This window comes from Aptenodytes patagonicus, chromosome 5, assembly GCF_965638725.1.
Source record: "Aptenodytes patagonicus chromosome 5, bAptPat1.pri.cur, whole genome shotgun sequence".
In the NCBI taxonomy this organism is placed as follows: domain Eukaryota; kingdom Metazoa; phylum Chordata; class Aves; order Sphenisciformes; family Spheniscidae; genus Aptenodytes; species Aptenodytes patagonicus.
Window position 1 is genome coordinate 10775875 of NC_134953.1, and position 18541 is coordinate 10794415.

At 42.8% G+C, this 18541-nt stretch overlaps 1 protein-coding gene across 8 annotated transcripts in view; it reads right to left on the reverse strand.

The window, feature by feature from the left end:
* Positions 1 to 9809: 9809 nt before the first annotated feature.
* PAX2 (paired box 2) overlaps positions 9810 to 18541 on the reverse strand; it is a 98290-nt gene continuing 89558 nt past the window's right edge. For 4 of the 8 annotated variants that reach the window (XM_076338622.1, XM_076338624.1, XM_076338621.1 and 1 more), the window contains 3 exons: positions 17525 to 17626; positions 11398 to 11484; positions 9810 to 10045 (listed from right to left, as the gene is read on the reverse strand). In XM_076338622.1, the coding sequence (XP_076194737.1) occupies positions 9924 to 10045; positions 11398 to 11484; positions 17525 to 17626 (311 nt within the window). In that variant the 3' untranslated portion in view covers positions 9810 to 9923. Of the gene's footprint in view, positions 10065 to 11397; positions 11485 to 17524; positions 17627 to 18541 lie in introns of all 8 variants that reach the window. The other 4 variants (XM_076338626.1, XM_076338625.1, XM_076338629.1 and 1 more) reach the window with 1 other exon arrangement.

The window sequence follows — 18541 nt, forward strand, 5'->3', positions numbered from 1 at the left end:
TACTAACAGGCTTTACAAAGTTAGGGAGCAAAAAGTACGACAAGTTCATTTAATTTCTCTCCCGTTCCCTCTGGCACGTTGCCTGCAGAGTTCTGTCCAGTCTTCCTGTATTACGGCACTTGCTAACTTTTGGGTACCCAGCTTTGCAGCCTTGGCTCAATTCTTTTACTGCTATTTTTTTCTCTAGGACTTTTCAATTTAAAACAGGCAATCCATGACATTTAAGAAGAATGATTCTGTGCAGAGTCTGTCTGGGACTTCTGAGTGTGGACCGTGTCTGCTTGAGATAAAAGGTTGTCTCAGCTGATAGTGTTAGCAAGCTATTATCCTATTTCTACTCAGCTCTAACAGGGGGATAGGATATATAAACTTTCCCAATGGGTTTGACAGCTACCTGTTTGGTAGTTAGACATTGCTTGGTAGAAATTTGGATTCCTGGATTTTATGTCATGCTCTGAGATTTGAAGCGTATCTAGAGAAGTGATTTTCAATCTTTTTCAATTAGCAAACAGTAAGAACAAAAAACAATCGGTAGAATAGCTGCCGGTATAGTGCATCTAGGTCCATAAGCTCACTTTTCCCAGTTACATTAAAAGCAGTTTCCTTAAAAATAAACTAGAGATTTTAAGAACGTAAGTTAAAAACTACTGGTCTTGATGTTAGAGAAAGAGACATGAAAATAAGGGGCTTTGGATTGATTTGCTTGTGAATGATGATTTGACTTTCATATATGAGTCTGAAAAGTGCATATGTAGAAGCTGCCTTATTAGCTAGGCGCTATAACTAACCATTGCTGGCGTAGTAAGGAGGTGCCAAATGCAGGTCTGTAGTTAAAACTGCATTCTGATGGAGGCTGGCATGGAGGAAAAATGCTTCTTTCTTCTGTACGCAGAGGTACTATATCTGTGTGAAATTTCACACTGTTCAGTCTGATACCCTTTGGGTTTTCTGTGTAGGTTTTGTTTGTCTTCCTTTCGTAAGTGTTCAACAGGGTGTGTTTGAAATTGGTCTCAGGCTGAAAGTCATTATGTTTGTAATATTTCATTGTCAGTGTGTCTCTTTAAAACAGAATGATTTGTCTCCTTTTGAACAGGCACAGGGGCAAAGCCAGAGTAATTCTGATGCAAATAATACATTTTGAAAGGAGACAATTTAGAAGTGAAGCCATTTTTGTTATGTTTCATAACCAAAAGCTTATCCTTCAGCAAAGACTAGTGAGTAGTTCTTGGTGAAACCATGGCAGTGCGTTGTGTTGCGTCAAGACAGTCCCTTATAGTTTTTCTCCCAGGTTTTTTTTCCTACAGTTTTTTCAGTTTCAGCTGGTCAGCATTTACTTACAAACTCTGGCAGCAGAAATTTAGACTGCCTGAAGTAAAGATGGATGTTGCCTCTGTCCCGAAACCTGGTCTTCCTATCAGGGTAGTAAAGGGGACTGTGGAGAGCAGCAGAAAACAGTAAGGGTAGAGAAGGTCCTCTGAATGTGTGGGGTAAAGGGGTGTGTGGAGAAGCCAACAGTGCCTGAGCACCGAGTGTGGGGTGTGGGATGGTCTCCCCAGTGTGTACGACAAGGAACATGGGAGGGATTATACCTGAGAGGATAGGGGCCAGAGAACGAGGAAGGTGGATTACAAATAATCCATGTTTTCCACATGAGGGGCAATGCCGAGGGACAACGTGCCTGGGGCAGGAGAACTGGCAAGGCACTGAAAGGGATCTTGAAGGAAAGGGTGGAAGAGGTGGCAGGAGGCAGGGGGTTGCAAGAAGCAGCCAGGGTTGACAAGGGGGGTTCTCCTGCTACAGGGATAAGGAACAGTGGAAAAAGGTCCTCTCCGAGCAGCTGCTATGGAATGAATTTGCAGGTAGCGTTTTGAACCCGAAATGATCAAACATGCTTTGGATGGGCAGCTTCCACCAAAATGTCACACAGCAGAAGGCAGGAAAAAACCCAGGTCTTTGACAAGCTTTGGTATCAGACCAGCTCTGTCAGCCTTGCCAGGAGTTACAGGGCTATTTCCAGGTCTTGCGACATTTGAGCTGCTTCCTAAAGCACTAGACCACAGGGTCCCTGCGATGCACCGAGACACTCACTTTTCACTAAAAGAAATGAATTTCTGACTCTCACAGTGGAAGAGGCACAATTAATAACGTAGCTATAAACGTCTTGAGAACAGTAAAATTAGAAGTCAAATAAAAGTTCTTTTGTTTTTATTTTATATACATGTATATAAATATACATATATACAAAATGGTATCTAGTGTTATATACAAATTACATGATTTCCAATCAATCTTGTGATTTTTGTGTGTACTTGGTTCACGATTTTCAAGTACGAGGGGCTGGCAATACAGGGTCTAACAAACTTCCTTTGCTTCACTAGAGGCAGCTCCTGAATCACGTAAATTAACTGTCCTGAGGATATTCCCAGCTTTTTTTCTAAAGCAGACAAGAATTTATGTACAGACTGTTTACTATGCATATCTTCAATAACTGCTACTTGTTTAGTGAGCTGATCCTTCCCTCAATATTTTAAAGTATTTTCCTTTGGATACAAGCATCATTGTGTAGATTTATTAGATGATGGTTTTCAGGATCAATTTTTTCTTTTAAAGTATTGGTGCTATGTTTGTTGTTCTTCCATTTTTGCCATTCCCCAGGTCCTTATAGTTTTTCAGTACTGACTGTGTGTCCAGTAAATTCATCCGCTACCTCAATTAATACCTTCAGATGTGTGTTATCTTTCCTTGCCTACACCTCATTAAAGAACGTATTTATTTTTAAAGAAGGTTGTTATCATCTCAGAATGTTCAAACTTTTCTTTATTTTTTTTGTCAGAGTAATTATAAAGAGGGTTTCTTTACTTAGTGTTGCATGATCTTTTACAATATCATTTTCCTCAGTAGGAGACAGACTGTGGTGCTCTTTTTAGTTTTATCACACAACATTTTCACACTGAGAACTCCCATTGATTACGCAGGATTATTAAAGGAACATAATACTAGTTGGAATGGTAGAAACAGCTCTTTCATGCAAGTATTTCTTTTTGCAAGATATATAAGGTCTTGGAAGTTGCAAAAGTTTTGCTATAAGTTCAACTATCAGTTATGGAGACTTACGCAGGAATGTCAGGGTGCAGTTCTCTGGGCTGTATTAAGTGCGATACAAATGAGATGATCATGCTAGCATCTAAATCTTTCGTCTAAGATTATTTTACCAGGATGAATTTTGAAAATCCATTTTGCTTTCTTCCTGCACATCTGTCTGTTGATTCTTAGCCCGTCTTTCACCTCTGACAGTGAATGTACATTAGTAATTTCCTTTGATTCCAGTCAGTTTAACATTCCAGGATCTCATCTATTAATCCCCTGTTTGATTCTTATCACCGAAACTTCGGTAGAGAAAGATAATTCTGATGCATAAAAGATTGCAGAATTTTGGAATGCAGTTTTGTTCCGATTTCGAGCGCAAGCCTATTCCTGCATCACATCCCAGGCCTGTCTGTCTCACAGGCGGCGGACCCTGGAAACCTGGGGTCTCCGACTTCAAGGTAGTTGCCAGGCAGTTTTGCTGCAGTGTTGTGAAAATTGGATTGCTTTTACAGACTGTTTGGATTTCAACAAATTGACTTTCACTTATGCAAAATGCCCCGTTGGAGGATTTTCAGCCTGTTCTATTAATACTGCAAGGGAAAAATATAAACTGAAACAAAAGGAAATGTTTTAACTCTCTGACGAGCAGAAGCTCCATGAAAGCGTTTGATTTCATGACAGCATTTCTGCACAGGCTTTCCTTAAGATACACACGCACCAGCAGAAAGTGTGGCCCAGTGGCTTTCATGAGCTGTTGTGAAAATATTTTTAGGTGACTCAATATTGTAGAAGCAAAATTGATTTAGCCTAGCCTGACTCCTTGCTACATTTTTACTCCGCCTCTATGACCTTAAACTGCATCTGACTTCCTGGAGAATTAATGCTTGACTGAGGAAAAATTGAGTGAATACCTCAGTATTCGGTATGTTTATAGCATACCTTAATATAATGCCTAGCTCTTTGTTAGGCAGACGATGAATAGCTTGGAGAATGGGTTATTAATGACTTTGCATTTGCTTTTGCCCCCCGGTTGACCAAGACAGATAGAGATTAAGAGAAAGCAAGCTATAATAAAACATCAGGCTAACAGAATTCCTCTCGTGAAACGAAAACCGGGGTAGCAGAGAAGTGGGGGTAAGACCTGAGAGCTGTCAGCCACCCTCCCTTTACTGAGACCTCGCACACAGCCCCCACCGTGCTCCGATGGAGCATCAGGGCTGATTCTGGAAGAGTTAAAATCGTCCTAGAGGCACGCTGAGGAGGTGTTGCTCATCCCCAGTTGGGACTATGAGGAAACAGGCGTAGAGGGGAAGGGGGCTCTGGGTTACCCCACACCTTTCTGATGTTGTGGCTACCAAAGAGCATTTTGATTTTCTGAACTACCTGGGGACACCTGATGTGTTATGGATCATTGGGAGTCAATTGAGTGAGATCAATAGAGAAGGAGTCCTGCTGGCAATGCATAGGAGCGGGGTGGTGGCTGGTGGGGGCTCAGAGGCTGGATTGCACTGTAGGGTGTTGCAAGCGTGTGCGGTGCCTTCCATCACGCAGTGTGGTAGTTGTTAGCAATCATAGTGTTGTTTACATGGTGCCTGAAGGGTGCTAGGTGCAACAACTGTAACATCCTCGAGACCTCAAGGGGAATCCACTGGAGAGAGAAGCGCTGAGGGGGGGAGAGAGAGAGAAGGAGAGGGAAAGAGAAACAAGCCAGAAGCCACAAAAATGACATACAAAAAAAAAATTGTTTTTATTTCTCATGTGCACAAAAAGAGAAAAGAAAAGAGTCAAACAGAACTGAAGCGATGAGGAAAAGCCAAGAGTGGCTGCAGCAGCCTAGAATGGATGTGACCCTGCACCTGGCACTGGCCCCCTCCCCTCCACGGTCTCATCTCTAGCTTAGCCTGGAGAGCATCAGCAGAGCTGCTTGCGGTTGGATTTGTCATCAGTTCTGTACTTGTCATTGTTTGGTCCCTCCTTCCTGCTTTGCAAGTTTGCCACCGTCCTGGGCCCAGCCAAGGAGCACACTGTGGTATTTGTGGGGTCCCTCAGAAGCCCTCATTCTGTCAGTGCCAAAGGGGGCAGCTATGCTTCTTACCTCTTTTCCCAGAGGGGTGCTTTTCCTTAGGGACAAAAGGGTGGGAGTTTTCCAAAAGTTCAGCAAACCAAAAATTCCTTTAGGAAAATGTTTATGTGCATATAGAATTATATACTCAGGAGGAGAAAGAGGTGCAGGGTTTTTTGTTTTCCTTTTGTTGTTTGTTTAACATCCTCACATTCACGTTGTGATTAATTCTGAAGTCTTACTCTGAATTTGAATCATCGCTACCGATGGGTCAGAAAGCATGCAGACTTCTCCCTGTTTCCACAGCAGGGCTCGTTGCCACCAACCCTCCCCAACAGATTCACAGGTCACAAGGGTGTCAGCTTTATGCATCTGCCCTGCGCAAACCTCCCTCCTTCTTGCCCCATTGGGCCAAAAGGACACGGGAGCTTCAGAGAACAGGACTTGAAAGTGCTGCCCAGTTTTAAATGCCGTGGTCCCTGTTGCTTCCAGCGAAGCATGGCATTTGAGAACTCGCGAGATTCCTCCCCCGTGAAAAAATGGTGACAGAAGGAGATCCAGTCACACAGTATTTCTGCTTGGTCCGTTAGATAAAGCAAACATAGCAGCAGAGCTAAGAATGATAGGAGAAGAAAGAAGTGAAGGGAGAGCTCAGGAAGAAGAATAAAGAAACAAGAAGGATTTGTGAGAAAAAGGAAGAGAGAGAAATGTAATGGAAATATTCATTATTATTCAGAGTAATACTTAACACTTTGATAGAATTTTCTTTCCAGGATCTCAAAGCACTGAGCCGGTGTTAATTAATTCAGCTGCGCAATCCCCCTGTGAACTAGGAACTATTGTTATCCCCATTTTACAGAAGATTGGAATTGAGGCATGGGGGGAAATTGGACTTGACAAAGGTTCTCTAGAGCCACGAGGAGAATTGGGGAGTTTGAGTTCCCAGATACCTGCTCTCATATCAGTAATGCTGTTCCCTCTCTGGATAGAAAACTGCATTGGGAATGAATAATAATAAAAGAGAGAGAGAGAAATGGAACGGAAAGAGGGTGTGAGAAAGAAATGGGAGAAAGGGAAGAGACAGCAGAATGGAGGAGAGAGATGTGAGTCATAGACTTCACTGGATTTTGCATAGTGATTTCTTCCTCCAATTCTTTTTCATTTTTTCCTGTAAAACTTTTTAAAGAAAAATGAAAAAAAAAAAATCCACCTATAACAAAGCAACTGTTGGCCTGTTGGGGAAGGGGTCCTTCCAAGGTTTGGCTGTTCCCTCAGGTTCTGGATTTGTGCTGTGCTTTATTGAACACATTGTTTTGTTTTCAGTGAGCACAACGAGACTTGCACAGTACAGACAGCGTGTTCCTTATCTACAGGATGAGACGAGGCTGTTTTAATAACTACCATGATGAAGATGGAGATGAACTTATATACAAGAGGAATTGCCTTCACATTACACACATTATCTTCCTACAAAGCAGCAATTGTTTTTGCAAATAACATAATATTAAATAATTGGTAAAATTTTTGCGTTTCCTGCATAGTCCAGTCTAATGGAATCTATATGAATATTGATGGTTTTCTTCTGCATAATATCACCACATAAATCCCCATGTCAGCTACTAGACTTTAGCTATAATACTGCTTTACAATGCATCCACCGACTGTAAATCAAAACAACCAACACAAGAAACTCTTTGGCAAATGTAATTCAGTACATTCGCATGGGGGTCTACAGATGGTGGTGGAAGAGGATTAGACTGCCCAGTCCTTTGCATAATTCTGCTTTCCTTTTAATTTTCCTGGTCAAACTACGTGCCGTAGTTATGAACTTTCTAGACCAATCCAATGCCTGGTGGAAATCCTCTTTTATCAGTGGAGTTACACCAACAATGGATTTGGCCCTCCGAGGGTCAAATCAAGCCAGCCATGAGTGAGCCAACCAAATCCTGCTTTCATACCCTAGCTCGTGTCTCAAGTTTAGCGAAACACCATTATAAAAATAAGCATTTCTGAGCTGCTAGCTTCTCTTGAGGTGGCCCCTGGGCTGCAGGTTGCCAAGTGTGAGGCGTGACAGTCTCCTTTTCTCTAGCCTCCTCAGGAGGTTCTCCTTGCTGGTCCTGGGATTTACTGCCTCTGCCCCGACCACCTGCTGAGTGAAACTGGGTGGTGCTCAAGTAGAGCAAAGGCTGTACTGAGGGACTATAAGGGAGACTTTACTAATAGGGTCCAGCATCTCTCTGGTGTCTGTGGAGGAAAACAGAAGGAGCGGTGAAGGTAAATTTTTAGAAATTACTCAGAATTTTCTTCTCATATAGAATAAGATGAGATAACGGGCCAAATTCTGGTCTCAGTGACAGTGTAACAACTCTGCTTTTTGCAGCAGGTTACTCAGAGGCAAGATGTGCGGAATAACACTTTTAATAGATCAGGAGTAACCTCTTTGATTTTATTCCGTACAGGAACAGATTTTAGCTCTATATCTTCTATGTAAACATCCCCCCCCCAAATACCCTTATAACTTGGGCATCCCATTAAAGAAGACACAGACCTATAATCAGCTAGAGCCATGCAAGGGCTAAAAGTGTTAGGTGAAAGGGGCCTTTGGGATCAACACAGCTGTTTACTGATGATGGATTTCATACATACAAGTTAAACTTGGAGACAGAATACTGAGTCCACAACCACATCTCCTCTGAGGCTGGGAACTTTGGATTTTATACATAATGTTGGCTGTACAGATTGCTCCGCTGTTCACTTTTATGCCCTTCGGGGGTTTGATTCTCAATCCTGTCTTTGTCCATGGACAGTAGCCCATGAGTTTATCTGAAACCTCTCTAAAACAACAAGGATCTACTTTGGCAGACTTGATGCCCTGGGGACAGGCTATAGCTGCCTTCATGTTTTCTTTGAGTATTTTTTAGGAAGTGTCAGTGCAAGGAACAGTTTATGAGTTTGCTGACGATACAGGAGTAATAAGCATTTCTATTGACAGTTAGCCTTTTGCAGAACAGTGTTTGCCAGTCACTCGGGAACCAAAAAGAGCAGAGAATCCCTAGAGAATCATCAGGTCAGCATTTGGGATAAGGGGTAAATATTAGGGTGCACAATACAGGATTGAAGATGAAAAGATGGGGCTGTATGTTGGGACTGGCTGGTAGGATGCAGGCATATGGATTTGAATGGAGACCTATAAATTAGTAGGTGTATGAGCAGATGGACTGGGAATCGAAGGGGGCCCATATAGCAAGGCTATAGTGGCTAGGAAATTAGGTGTGGGCACAGATAATGAGGCTGTTGTCAGCAGCTGTGGGGATCTGGAGAATGGGTGTTGGGCATATCTAAAATGGCAAAAGTTGGGATGTGGGTGAACTGAAGTCGTCACGGGTACAGGGGTTAAGGTAAAAGGAGCGGCGGCTAAGGGCTAGGGAACCAAGCAATAATCCCAGCCAATCCTGAATTTGTCCATCTCAGTCTCAGCTGTCCAGAGGGCAATCAGATGGGCCCACATGAAGCCCCACACTTTCCACCACACAGCGCAGTTAGAGCGCAGCTGGGCTTGTTTTCTTTGTTTGCCAACCAGTGACATGGAAAACGTTTGTTGACTCAGAGTGCTTTTTTTGTCGACTGATGTGTTTGGTAACTTTGTCAGATGTGACTTGTCCACACTGCTCCCCAGAGACAGGATTTGGGAAAGGGGGAGGAGGAGGAGGCGACGGGGGTGGAGCTGGCATCCAATCCTCTCCAATACCACCATCCCATTGTAGTGCAAAACAGAAAGGAAACAAAACCCTAGAGTGAAAGAGGAGCATCAAACATCAGAGGAACTCGTCTGCCATTCAGGTGGCGGGGAGGGATGGGACTTGGAGTTTTATTTTTGTAGGGTTTTTTAATTATTATTTTGGTTTTTTTGTTGGTTTTGTTTGCTTGGGTTTTTTAGAAAATTGGGGATTTGTTCTTTTTTTTTTTTTTCCTTTTTACAGACCTTCATGACAAAGCATAAAAACACAGTTATATTTATATATCTATTTATATATTTCTTCATTTCGTCGGTTGGTTTGTAAATGGTGCTCCATCCTCCTGTCTGAGCTGATTGTGTGTCACAGAAATTGTGGGTGTATGTGTGAGGTTCCTCCCAACTCTGGCCTGCAAAGTTACCACGCGTGAGGTGCAGCCAACTATGGGGGAAGCCACGCTGGAGAGTGGGGATGAGGTGCACAGAGAACCCCTCGTGGGGTGCAGATAGTTACTTGGTCCTTTTCTTCATTGCCAGATGGGCCAGGTCTCTGTACTGCCATCTCTGCTCTAGCCAGACTGTTCCCTCTGTCCTGGGAAACAGGGTGAGCATCACAGGTTACACATGTTGAAGAGTCCACCACAGAAGAGCATATCTTTGGGGAACAGTGTTTCACGAGCGGTGTTCTCCCCTGCTTCCCCTGGCCCTTACCGCTCCCAGAAGAAGGGGGTCCTGTAAGGCAATGGTTGCCAGCTGCATTGCTTCCCAGTCCCCCTCAAGTCCTAGAAGCCAAGGGGACTTCGCGTGGCTGAGCTTTGCCCAGGCGCGGTGGAGGGCTCCCGCAGGAGAAGCCACTTGGCCGCAGGCTCTTCCCACATGGGGGGAGCGGTCGGGGCGGAGGGCAGGGGGGAGGGCGGGGGGGGTCTCAATCTGGTGTGGTGAGCGCTTGGTCCGGCGCCTTCGTGGCGAAGAGGAAGGAACTGGACAGTGGGGAGGAACGGAGAAGGTCTCTTCACCCTTCCCAGGGATGGAGGGAGGTGATCAGACAGGTACAATGTGGAGGCCTAAGCTGTCGCCCTGCAGTTTCATGTGGTTTCCATGGTAACTAGTGGCGGTCATAGGCAGCGGCAGCAGTGGGAGGTGCGGAGCCCCGGGATGTGGCACTATAATAATAAGGGGAACCTGAAAGTTAACACAGGAGAAGAATGGACTGGTTGAAAGGACAAACAGTAAAAAAAAATAAAATAAAATAAAAAAACAAAACAGTCAAACAAAGAAAAGAAACAAAGGAGAACTGAAAAGAAAAGGAAAGGAAGAAAGAAAAGGAAAGTAACCAAAAGAACGAACGTGGGGACTCAGCTCTTGATGGGATTAGGGAAAGGCAATTAGCAGAAGCCAGCCAAGAGCCACATTTCAGTGGATAGATACTACCGTGGTCTCTGGCTCTGAAGCCCCTCTATGGGAAGGAGAACGTTTTGCTCCTTCTGACCATCAATAAGTTGCGAGAGGGAAGCCCATGAGCATCGCAGCACAAATATGACACACCTGATCTGCGGCCACAAGGCAAGTGTCAGGGCCAGATGTCCTGAGCATACCTGACAAAGTATAGTGGGTCACTTTTAAAACCAGGAGGGGAGAAATGAAACAAAATTACAGTATTTTATTGCTTGGGATTTTGGTCACATTTGGCATGAAAGCTCTCTAGATGGATATTGAATGTGTGTTAAATAGTGATTGATTATTAAGATCACATTTACTGAGGTTTAACAACACTGGAATAAAATGTGCACCTATTATCCAGTTGTTAAACCTCAGTAAATACGCAGGTAATAATCACAGCTGATTTATTTTACATATAATAAATCTCTTCCTATTCCCTTGCAAAGAAATGTTGTGTTAGAAGATACGGTCTTACGGGAGGTTTTTTCACCTCTGGAAAAAAACTGACTATTTCTGGGCATATTAGAGTCACTGGAGATGGATATATCCCTGCAAGAAAATGCTACTGGCTATTATAAACCTAGTGATGCAGCCTATCTCCCACTCTGGACACTGTTCCAACTGGTCCGATAGGAAGAACTTCTACTGGATTTCTAGATCCCCGGGAACTGACTGTGGGTTTAGCTTAGGAGAGGAGTGAAACCTCATCTGGATTTTTAATCAGACCTTGAATGGATGCCGATTCTAGCCTGAGAGAGTAGCAGAACCTGACTTCAACTTCTGATCTCATCTGGAATAAACTGTGGATGCAGGCCATGGAGAAGACAGAGCTGAACTGGAATTCTGAACCGTCTCACACAAGAGGGATCAGCTTCAGAACAGATACAAAACACACGTGAGGTATATACCCATCTAGACACTGGACTGGAGAGTGAGGAAAAAGGCCTCTCACCTGGCCAAATACTTGAAAGCCCTCTTCAGAAACAAACAAAAAAAAAAACCAAAGAAAAGAAAACAAATAGACAAACAGAAGGAGCGCGAGGCTGGGGGTGTGCTGTGGGAAAGAGGTACTCACTTAGTAATGCAGGGTTGCTGAACCGCCAGGCCTCGTTGTAGGTTGTGTACTGAGGGTGGCTGTAGGGGTTCCCTGAGAACTCGCTCCCTGGAAGAAAGCGAGGAAGGTGTGAAATACAGTTAAGAATGACAATTTATGTCTGCTATTCCATCAAGCCAGTGTTCATGTTGAATCCGTATGCCAGCAGGAAAACTAGTATATGTAGGTAGCTTCCTTGCCCAGCTGGGACTGTGCCCTTCAGGACACTGTAGTGTTTGTTCAGTGCAATGTTGCTAACCCATACAATTAAAAATCGTACGATTGACCTCTTGAGAATCAAGAAATTAGTTTAAAATAATGAAATTCAATAATACAAAGAAATAATTAAACTGATTTATTTTTCATTGCCTTCTGAGTTCTGATTCTCAGGTTGCAGTAGGATTGCATATGCAAGCTTTTTCTGCAATTAACTATCAGCTTTCTTTTAAATAAAAGCTGAAGTTCTCCAGTAGTGTCAAGACAGCAGGCGTGGGAGCTTGACAGGACAAACTCACAAAACTCATTGGAACCAGCAGTGCTGTTGATGGCAATATGTATTGCTAAATTTTGTTCTTAAGGTGCTGAGGGTGATGAGGTATTTGTGGACAAGAGTATCAATCGTTATTGAAAACGTTCTGAGAGTAGGGTGGGCTTAAATATAAAACAAAATGGAAAACATATGAATCTCTTTCTTACTGTATATGATGATGTTAGTCAGAAGAGTGATTTGTATATGATGAACCACACCTTTAGGCTTAGTTAGTGAGTTACAGAGAAAACTTGCTGAATTCCAGTTCCAGAAAATAATTTTCTAATGATTAGTGCTTTAGGTGCTATTCTGAATCTGAAACACAAGCTGGGCTACAGCTCCCTTTTTCACATTCAGTAAAATGGGCCCAAACCAAAAGACTTGTGAGCTTTGTGATCTAATAAGACTCTGACCCAAGATTTGAATGTTGTAGAGTCTTCTTAACTATTCCGTTTTATTGTGCCTAACGAGCTGGGTCTCCTTGTTTTACAGAAGGCTGTGCAGGGCTAAGGGAATTATATTTGGTAACTGAGGAGGTATGGTGCTGCATTCAAAATAGATAAATCTCCCCAAACTTAAAAATATATGATTCTGTTAAGTAAAAACATGCCATTATCTGATCATAACCTCAATTTAATGCAGTACCAACAGGCTGGGGACAATTAGGGCCATCTGAAAGGCATTATGCGCTTAAAAGACAGTGAAAGAACAGCGTGAGTATTAGCTTCTGGTCTGCCCTGAGGCGGGGGTGGAGTTGTTACAGCAGAAGTGTTTGGAAAGCACCTGGGGTTCCTGCTAGATACGATGGAATAGGGAAAGAAGGCAATGCAAGACGCGCTGGATGCCTGTGATACAGTTACCAAAGAAATGTCAATTAATTATACCGTAATCGCTGCAAATCCCCCCTCACCGGAGAGTTAAAGCCAAAACCACAGATTCTCAAGATGGTGGAAATGAAGTCTGTTGAAGTCAGGGGATTTGCACTGGTTTAAACTTCAGAAGAATCTGTCCAGCCAGGTTTTTTAAAGACACTCAGGGTAATAACTAAAGTAGTCAGTATGAAAATGTCTATGTATCAAAAACAATCACCATCCAAAGGTATTTTAGTCACAGTAGTTTTTAATTTCAGCATAAAACCTCATTTTGTGTGACAGACCTTGCTAAATACTGTTTTAATGATAATAACTCAGCGTGTTTCCATATCTAGAAACATTCTGCGCTGAAAATCCTGACAGCTAGCTGGGAAGGAATAGGTGAGACCTGCTAAAGTGACAAGACGCTGTGGGATAGGCTACAAAGGCAAAAAGCAATGCATAGTCCAGATTTATCTCTACTGAAGTGACTTATCTGTGGGACATACTGAAATGAGTTTGCCCCCGAAAGAAGGAAAAAAACCTATCCAGATGAGTATTTCTGCTTTGATACGCCTCATATAAACATCACTTCTTTGCATGGAGAGAAGTAGTTCTGATATTTCAAAGCTTCTCTCTCGCCCTCTTCTGAGTTGTCGCCCTAAACTGTTCATAGTGTTTCTAAAGCACGGGTTAAGTAGAGGAGAAAGAGCCCCAGCTATGGAGAGCTGGGGAGGAGGGAGGGCAGCCACTGGAAACAGTGTTTATTGACGAGGAGTGAAAGCATGCATGCAGCAGGATAATGAGCTTTTGAGCTCAACTGTGACCAAGAGGAACTGAGCTATCGCCTTCCCCGATCACTAATGAAACAAGTGTAATTTCCTCATCAACATTGGATTCTGTTTAACGACTCCCTGCCGTTGCCATCCCCAGCCCTCTGCAGGCTCTACGCTGCTCTGTGTAAACTGCAGTTCCCTTCAGCGGATGCTCGCTTCACCAAAACAGTTTGCAGAAATTTGATGGCCTTTCTGGGAAAGAGGAAGAATTGAGGCAGGGATCAAAGATGCTCTGTTACCTGTGCAGGAAACATCTCTCAGACACACAGTTTAAGTGTAGCACAATACCCGATTCATCCTTCTTTGAGTGACTAACCCCTCCTTTTTCAAGTGTGTGCTCAGAGACTACTGGCTTTCATCCACATCTACAGCCTGGGACCTGAAGTTACAGGCAAGGGCAAATGCAGGATATGTATCTTACCACATCATCCGCATAAACCTCAGAGATATTTGCATGCATGATTGACCACGTTGCATGGATGTACTGCTACTGGAGACAAGCTCTTCTCTAGACTATACAAACAGAAGTCTAGTGAAAGGTTGTCACGTATAGAACAGAGCAGCTTTGGTTAGCACTGGTCAAAAAATTTTCTCAGAGACAGTTTTCCACTGGAAAATGTGGTCTCATCGAAATGGAAATGTTTTGCACGAGCTTGTCAGCTTCAATGGAGTTTTGGAAAGAAAAGTTCTGAAATGATTGCAAATTGAAAAAAAGTATTATGTTTCAACTTTCTTGTTTTGTTTCATTTTGCCTTTCTCATCTCATTTAATTTCCTTTCAACTCTTTTATTATTTTAATAAGTCTTGACATCTAGAACATGTTGATGTTATTGAAATGTTTCATCCTGATGTTTGCAAATTGAACTATTTCAAGATTCTGACTCCTCATCCCAGTGCAAGATGAAAACAAATGTCAAAAAAATCGGAGTTTTGCATGGGTTGGAAATTCTGCTTTCTGACCAGTTCTATTTTTAGCTCTGCACCTTTATTTAGACAAGACAGAGCCTCTTTCTCATATTCGCTCACATCTGGACAATAAGGTTTGTTTGTGTGTCAGTATGTTTCTTAAAGATAATCCCTGAGTGGTCATCTTGTTGGCTTCTTGTTTCCAATGTAGTTAAAGCACTGGCCCCTGATCTATCTTGGCCTGGGGGCACGTAACAAACAGTTGGCGACATTGTATTTGTTTTCTCTGTTTAACCTGGACTCTTAACAGAGGTTGCAAGCAAGCACAGAGGATCCATCTCATGTGGCCTATATTCTGTGCAATCTGTGCTCTGGGAACCTTTACTAACAGTGTTTCTTGGTATCTGTATTTAAATCTTGGCACGTTTAGTCTTCTAATACAGAAACCATGAGGCATGAAGTGAGCCTAGCAGGTGGCATATTCAGAACAAATAAGGGAGGTAGTTTTCACACAATATGTAGTTAAGCTACAGAACTTCTTGCCATAGGTTGCTACAGATGTTAAAGGCTTATATGGGTTCAAGAGACACTGTTTAAGTTCGTGGAGGGGAAACCTATCAAGGGTGTTTAATATTAAATAGAAAGATACTAAGTCTGGCTTAGGAAGTCTCTGAGCTGCAACTTGTTGGAGGCTGGGAGATCTTTTGAGAAAGTACCGGTACGTGCTTGCTCTACTCTTAAACCCCTCCCCAGGCATTCACTTTTGGCCCCTGACAGAGAGTAGCGGCTGCAGAGATCTGCAGTGTGACCTATTAAAGTCAAGTCTTAGGTTCCTTCCCAGGAAGCCTCTTTATCTCCAGCTTGTTGGCGTCAGTCACATTAGAAGACAGGAATAGAAGGGCTGCCAGGCTGGGTCTGACCAGTGGGGTATGACTGAAACAGCCAGAACTTGATGCTCTGTGGAAAGACGCAGTAACTACTGCAGGATGCCCAAGTAGGCCACCGGAAAAACTGCCTCTAATTGAATGTTGACATCAGATTTAATGTAAAGATATCCATTTGACTTGAATAATCTTTTTTTCTTTGAAGTGTAACTCAGCTTTTTTCTTTATCATCCTGTTCCTTTTCTTTTTGGGGATATTTGCGTGGTTTTGGGGACACTGTTGTCCTATGGATAAGTAGCCTCCACATCAAGGAGCTGAAATAACCTATTCTTGGATGAGAAACCCCTGTGATTAGTGGTTTTAAAATTTTTGTCCCAGTTCAGATGTCAGTATCATCCTTGTGATGAGGATGTTAAACTTACGTAGCAGTCACTGAACAGTTGAGAAGTTGAGAACAGTTAGAAGTTGAGAAGAGCCTGTTTTCTAGAAGTACCTAGTCAAAGAGCCAGCTATTTTGGTGGTGTTAATCATTTCTACATGCCAGGACCTTCTATAAGTTTTGACCTATAACTGACTTAAATGTTGACAACTGAGTCTACCTACTGTTACTGTGTGGGGATTTTTAATTGATTTATATTGTCTTAGTGTTTCTCTGAGTCTGGAGCCAAACCATCTCCCTGAAAAATTTAGTGTAGAAGGAGATGCCCTAAAATTTGCCAACTCTGAACCACCCCAAAAGTTCAGCAAGCTGGTCAACTATACCAAGGGACTAAAGTGGGGGTGAGGAGGAGACCAATCCACTATCTTTTCCTGATCTGGAGGTCAATCACATCATCTTCACAGCATAGCCTGAGATTTTGTTGTGCCTTAGGATCACATGCGGTAGGTGGCTTATTAGCTCTGGAATGTGACCATAGGTATTAGCCAGTACTTCACGGTATGTAAGCAGTGATTTGTCATTTAAAGATGTTAAGACTTTGACCTGCAAACACTTTATATCAGTGATATTTTCCACTGTCCTCGCTGCAGTGTATGTTCGTTTAGCTAGCTGTTCCGAGATTTGGATGAGCGTTAAATTAGGCTTTTCACTCATAAGGCCTGGCAAATCATATTGTAGTGATTTGAGAGCTTTCTGTCCTCAGCTTTCTGCTGCTTCAGTTCTGGAGTCATCCCTCCAGTAGCAGAGGTTGCAGAATGGACTGTGTACCTGCTCATTAGCCGTCACGACTCACAACCCAGGGCAGTAACATAAACAGAAATCAGTAGCAGATGAAGTTCTGAGTTCTGAGCTACCGTGGCTGAGAAACGAAAATCCTGCCTCTTCATTTATCTACTGGGGATAACTGTCATCAGAGGAGTGGGGAATAGAGCCTGGGGAAATAAACTCTTCAATTGCCCTCAGGTAAATGGTGAAATGTTCTCCCTAAACAGTGGGAGTCCATTTGCTAAGAGAAGGTATTTCTCCAAAGGCATTGGGTAGCAAAGAAACAGTTTGCCTTTGGATGTAGGATTAGGTAGATAGTGCCTCCAATCCAAGAAACTATCTTACAAACTGGAGGTGGGTAAGTAGTTGGTTGTTGAAAGTGAATAGTTAGTTTCTCCTGAAATGCTGTTAATCATTGCTGAATTCTTAGCTAGTTTAGGCTATGGACAATAGGTCTCCAAAAACTGCGGGTATTAAATTACCATTGATGATTTTCAGTTTGATGCCCTGGCTTTAGATAGAAGGTAAGTTGTGACCCTGAGTTAGTGGATAGCTGAATATCCTGAGCCACAAGCAGTACATAATAATGTGCACAGGTCATTGGAAAATAATTACATCAGTTAATGAATACTAAGGTTAATTAATTACCAATTAATTGCCACAGGTTATAGATATCTAGTTGCCCAGAGCAGCAGTGAATCAGTTACTAGGGGGAAAGAGATACGTTACAGAAAGTGTTGTTAGCTACATTGGTTATAGGCACCTGATGATTTCTTTATGAAAAGAATAGGCCCTAATATCAGCAAAGCAATAGCAAAGCCAACTGTGAAAGCTCTTACAATGCTAGTATACCGTTCAGACATGTGTGTGCCATTACTGAAGTCTGGAGGCTGACTTACCAGGAACCATTCCTGCAAGAGTTGAGGTTGGGTAGCTGCCTTGTCCAGTTGGGGGAACATGGGGTGGGTAGCCAGGCAAGGTGGTGCTTGCCATATCACGACCTGGAAAGGGAAAGAATCAGGACAAGTGATTAATAGGGATAAGATCTTTCAATATTGATTTGATACCACCTTTTGTCCCACCGTCACATGACTAGCAGCTTGATAGGCAAGTGCTGTGCAGCCTTCTCTTACGTAAGTGCTGTCCATCCACTGAAAATTTTGGGGGAAGATTGTGGCACTTTTGATCTCACACTGTAAGGATGGATGTTAAAACTTAGCTTTGTGAGGCTCAAAAGAATTTGTTTTGTTTCATTGTAGATTTTGGATCTATTTTAACTAAATCAAAATGGCCCTAAGCTGCACAGAGAATGGCAGCATATTCATTGCCAGAGTAGCTGAGGTCCTGTCTATATGCAGTGGATGCAGTTCCAAAACTGTGGTGATGTTGCTTTAGGGCATGATCAATGTGCAAGGCATTGGAAAGTGATCCAAGAGTTTTCTGTGCCTGTCTCTCTTCCCACCTCTGCCATTCACCTGCTGATGATTTTAGCCAAGTCACTTCACCTCTCTGTGCTTCTTTTTATGCTGCAAACTCTTTGGTGCAAGGGCACACTTTTAGTACATTTGCACAGTGCTTAGCATGAGATCAATACTGGTTGGACTCCTTCCAGGTGCTGGTGTAATATACATAATAATAGGATCATGTGAATTAGTTTGAGTCCCACTTCATTTTTATCACAGGTACAAGTTTTTGTTAGTACTACTTAAAGTCATGATTATCTTTTCTCCACCAAAGAAGTAGAGAGGGGTGTGGACTGGGTGGATGATTGTCGTTTATTTTTCATCTCTTAGGAAGTGCAGCTGGAGGCTTCTTGGTTGATGCCAGAGGCATTTCCTCATTTGGACTGGTTAGCCTGAAAATGGGCCAGCCAGAAGGGCATTTTGCTGTTAGTGCTTATTGCGTTTAAATGAACT